Genomic DNA, 3,074 nt, shown 5'->3' with positions numbered 1-3,074 from the left:
AAAAAAAAAAAAAAAAAAAAAAAAAAAAAAATATATATATATATATATATAAATTAGTCAGGCATGGTGGAAGTCACCTGTGGTCTCATCTACTCAGGAGGCTGGGGCAGGAGAATGGCTTGAACCCGGGAGACGGAAGCTACAGTGAGCCAAGATCACGCCACTGCACTCCAGCCTGGGAAACAGAGCAAGACTCCATCTCAAAAAAAAAGGAAAAGAAAAGTAATGTGTTCAAAGGCATTTGTTAATGGGCATTCAAAGAGAAGAAAGCCATGAAGAGGAGCAGCTGGGTCCTCTACCCACCTTGTCATTCAGGAAGCCAATCTTGAGAATGTTCTGAACACCAGGAACCCCATCGGCCATGGTGAGGTCCCCGATGGAGTCTCCCAGCAGGATGACATTGGTTTTGCCCTCAAGTTGCTGGAAGTAGCCAGAGTTCTCACACACAGAGCTGTTCTTGTTGTATGTGTGTATGAGCTGGCCCTTAAATCCCTGGAGAAAACCCTAAATAATGAAGACAAGAGACAGATGGTAGGGTTGCAGGGACCCATGCAGCACCAGTTCCCACTGTCTCAGTCACAGAGAAAACGGAATCCCAAAGGTAATAGATAATGCCAACACTTCATTGTAACCTCAACTGGGGCCCAGGGGCCAGACTTGGCCTGCTTTTGTAAATAAAGTTTTATTGGGATACAGCCAAACTCATTTGTTTACATGGTGCTATGGCTGCTTTTTTGTGCTATAACGGCAAAGTTGGGCAATTGCTACAGAGATACCATGGCCCACAATGCCTAAATATTGACACCAAGGCCTTTTACAGGATAAGTCTGTAACTCCTAGTTTAAGTGGACAGAAGCCACCCAATACTGCAGTTCATCTGTTCTAGATGCACAGAGCTGTGATATAAATGCCGGTCAGGTTACACGTGTGCTATGCTCAGCTGCGGGCCACATCCTCACTGCAGGTCCATGTGATGAAAATTCCAACCATCAGTTTTATGGGGAAAAAAGTCAGAACTTGGATGAGTTGGAGCAGCCCACCTCTGGCTTGGGAAAAACAAATCAAAGCCCAAGCCTTTCAGGACGCAGGATGGCACAAACCCCATGACAGTGACATGGGGCAGGGCAGGCCCATAAACTAGGTACCCCAGAGCAGAGAGTTGACTGTCAGGCAAACAGCAAAGAGAGAGGGTCCTTCAAAAAGTTTGTTTGTTTGTTTGTTTGTTCTGGAGACAGTCTCACTCTGTTGACCAGGCTGGACTGCAGTGGTGTGACCTCGGCTCACTACAACCTCTGCCTCCTGGGTTCAAGCGATTCTCCTGCCTCAGCCTCCCAAGTAACTGGGATTACAGGTGCCCACCACCATGCCTAGCTAATTTTTGCATTTTTAGTAGAGATGGAGTTTCACCATGTTGGCCAGGCTGGTCTCGAACTCCTGACCTCAGGTGATCCACCTGCCCCGGCAACTTGAAGTGCTGGGATTACAGGCGTGAGCCACCGTGCCTGGCCAAGAAGTAACCCGTAAACAACTGCCTAAAGGTGAAGAAGCCAGCATGCCTTCCCTTCTCTTCCTCCCCAAGTTAGGGTTCATGCAGAGTAAACCATCCTGGCTGGTGGTCCCCACCCCTCATCCTTTCTCAGCCCAAATAGGATCTGGCTCACATCTTCATTAAAATCCATGTAGTTGGACACGATGTGGATGTTGGGGTGGAACACTTTCATCTGTCGGATAATTTCCTCCAGGATATCACCAATGCCCGCAGAAAAGATGAAAAGGGGAATATTGTTATGATAGAGTGTGTTGAAGAAGGTCTTGTATCCTTCCCTGAAACGAGATCAGGAATTCTGAAATGGCACTGCCTCCACTGCTGTTCTTTTTTTCAGTTATTTGTGTTTTGGGTTTTTTAGAGACAGGGTCTTGCTCTGTTGCCCAGGCCAGAGTGCAGTGGCACAATCACAGTCGCTGCAACCCCTCGACCTCCCGGGCTCAAGTGATCCACCCGCCTCAACCTCCCAAGTAGCTGGGACCACAGGTGCACACCATCACATCTGGCTAATATTTTTATGATTTGTAGAGATAGGGTTTTCCTATGTTGCCCAGACTGGTCTCAAACTCCTGGGCTCAAGCCACCCACCTACCTTGGCCTCCCAAAGTGCTGGGATTACAAGCTTGAGCCACCACACCTGACGGGTTATATATATTTTTTAAACTTTTAGGGTAGGCATCATGGCTCATGCTTGTAATCCCAGCACTTCGGCAGGCGGAGGCAGGATCTCTTGGGTCCAGGAGTTCAAGACCAGCCTGGGCAACACAGGGAAACACATCTCTACAGAAAATTTAAAAATTAGCCAGACATGGGGGCCCGCACTGTTGGGAGGTTGAGGAAGGAGGATGGCTTGAGCCCTGGAGGTCAAGGCTACAGTGAGCCATGATTGCGCCACTCCACTCCAGCCTGAGGTGACAGAGCAAGACCCTGTCTCCCAAAAAAAAAAAAAAAAACTTGAAAAAAAACCATTTAAAATTGAGCAGACTCACACCTGTAATCCTAGCACCTTGGGAGGCCAAGGCAGACCAGACTGGCCAACATGGTGTAACCCTATCTCTACTAAAAAAAAAATACAAAAATTAGCCGGGAGTAGTGGCAAGCCCCTGCAATCCCAACTACTTGAGAGAATCGCTTGATCCCAGGAGGCAGAGGTTGCAGTGAGCTCAGATTGCGCCACTGCCCTCCAGCCTGGGCAAAAGAGTGAGACTCCATCTCAAAAAATAAATAAAATAAGCCATATGATACATTCAATAAGTGGTTAAAATGTGCTAATCCTAAGCGTTCAGCTCAGTCACTTCTGATATACATATACACCCACGTAACTACCTAGCGTAAGCCTCCCTCGTGGTCTCTCCCGGTCAGTATCATCCCTCCCATCAATAAGCTTTGCCTGTCCTTGAACTTCATATAAATGGACTCATACACAATGTACTCTTTTGTGCCTGGCTTATTTTGTTCAGTACAATGCTGGGTAGTTTATCTATGTTTTGTATGGAATGAGTTTATTCTTTTTTTTTTTTTTTTTCCC

General features: G+C 46.9%; 1 protein-coding gene across 1 annotated transcript in view; it reads right to left on the bottom strand.

Moving 5' to 3' along the window:
• Positions 1-3,074, bottom strand: part of NT5C3B (5'-nucleotidase, cytosolic IIIB) — a 13,389-nt gene that overhangs the window by 2,720 nt on the left and 7,595 nt on the right. Inside the window, exons 7-8 of the mRNA XM_017509444.2 lie at positions 1,662-1,824; positions 304-504 (exon numbers count right to left, since the gene is read on the bottom strand). Of these exons, the coding sequence (XP_017364933.1) occupies positions 304-504; positions 1,662-1,824 (364 nt within the window). The remainder of the gene's footprint in view (positions 1-303; positions 505-1,661; positions 1,825-3,074) is intronic.

This window comes from Cebus imitator, unplaced genomic scaffold, assembly GCF_001604975.1.
Source record: "Cebus imitator isolate Cc_AM_T3 unplaced genomic scaffold, Cebus_imitator-1.0 Scaffold415, whole genome shotgun sequence".
Classification (NCBI taxonomy): Eukaryota; Metazoa; Chordata; class Mammalia; order Primates; family Cebidae; genus Cebus; species Cebus imitator.
This window is presented reverse-complemented; position numbering and strand designations above follow the sequence as displayed.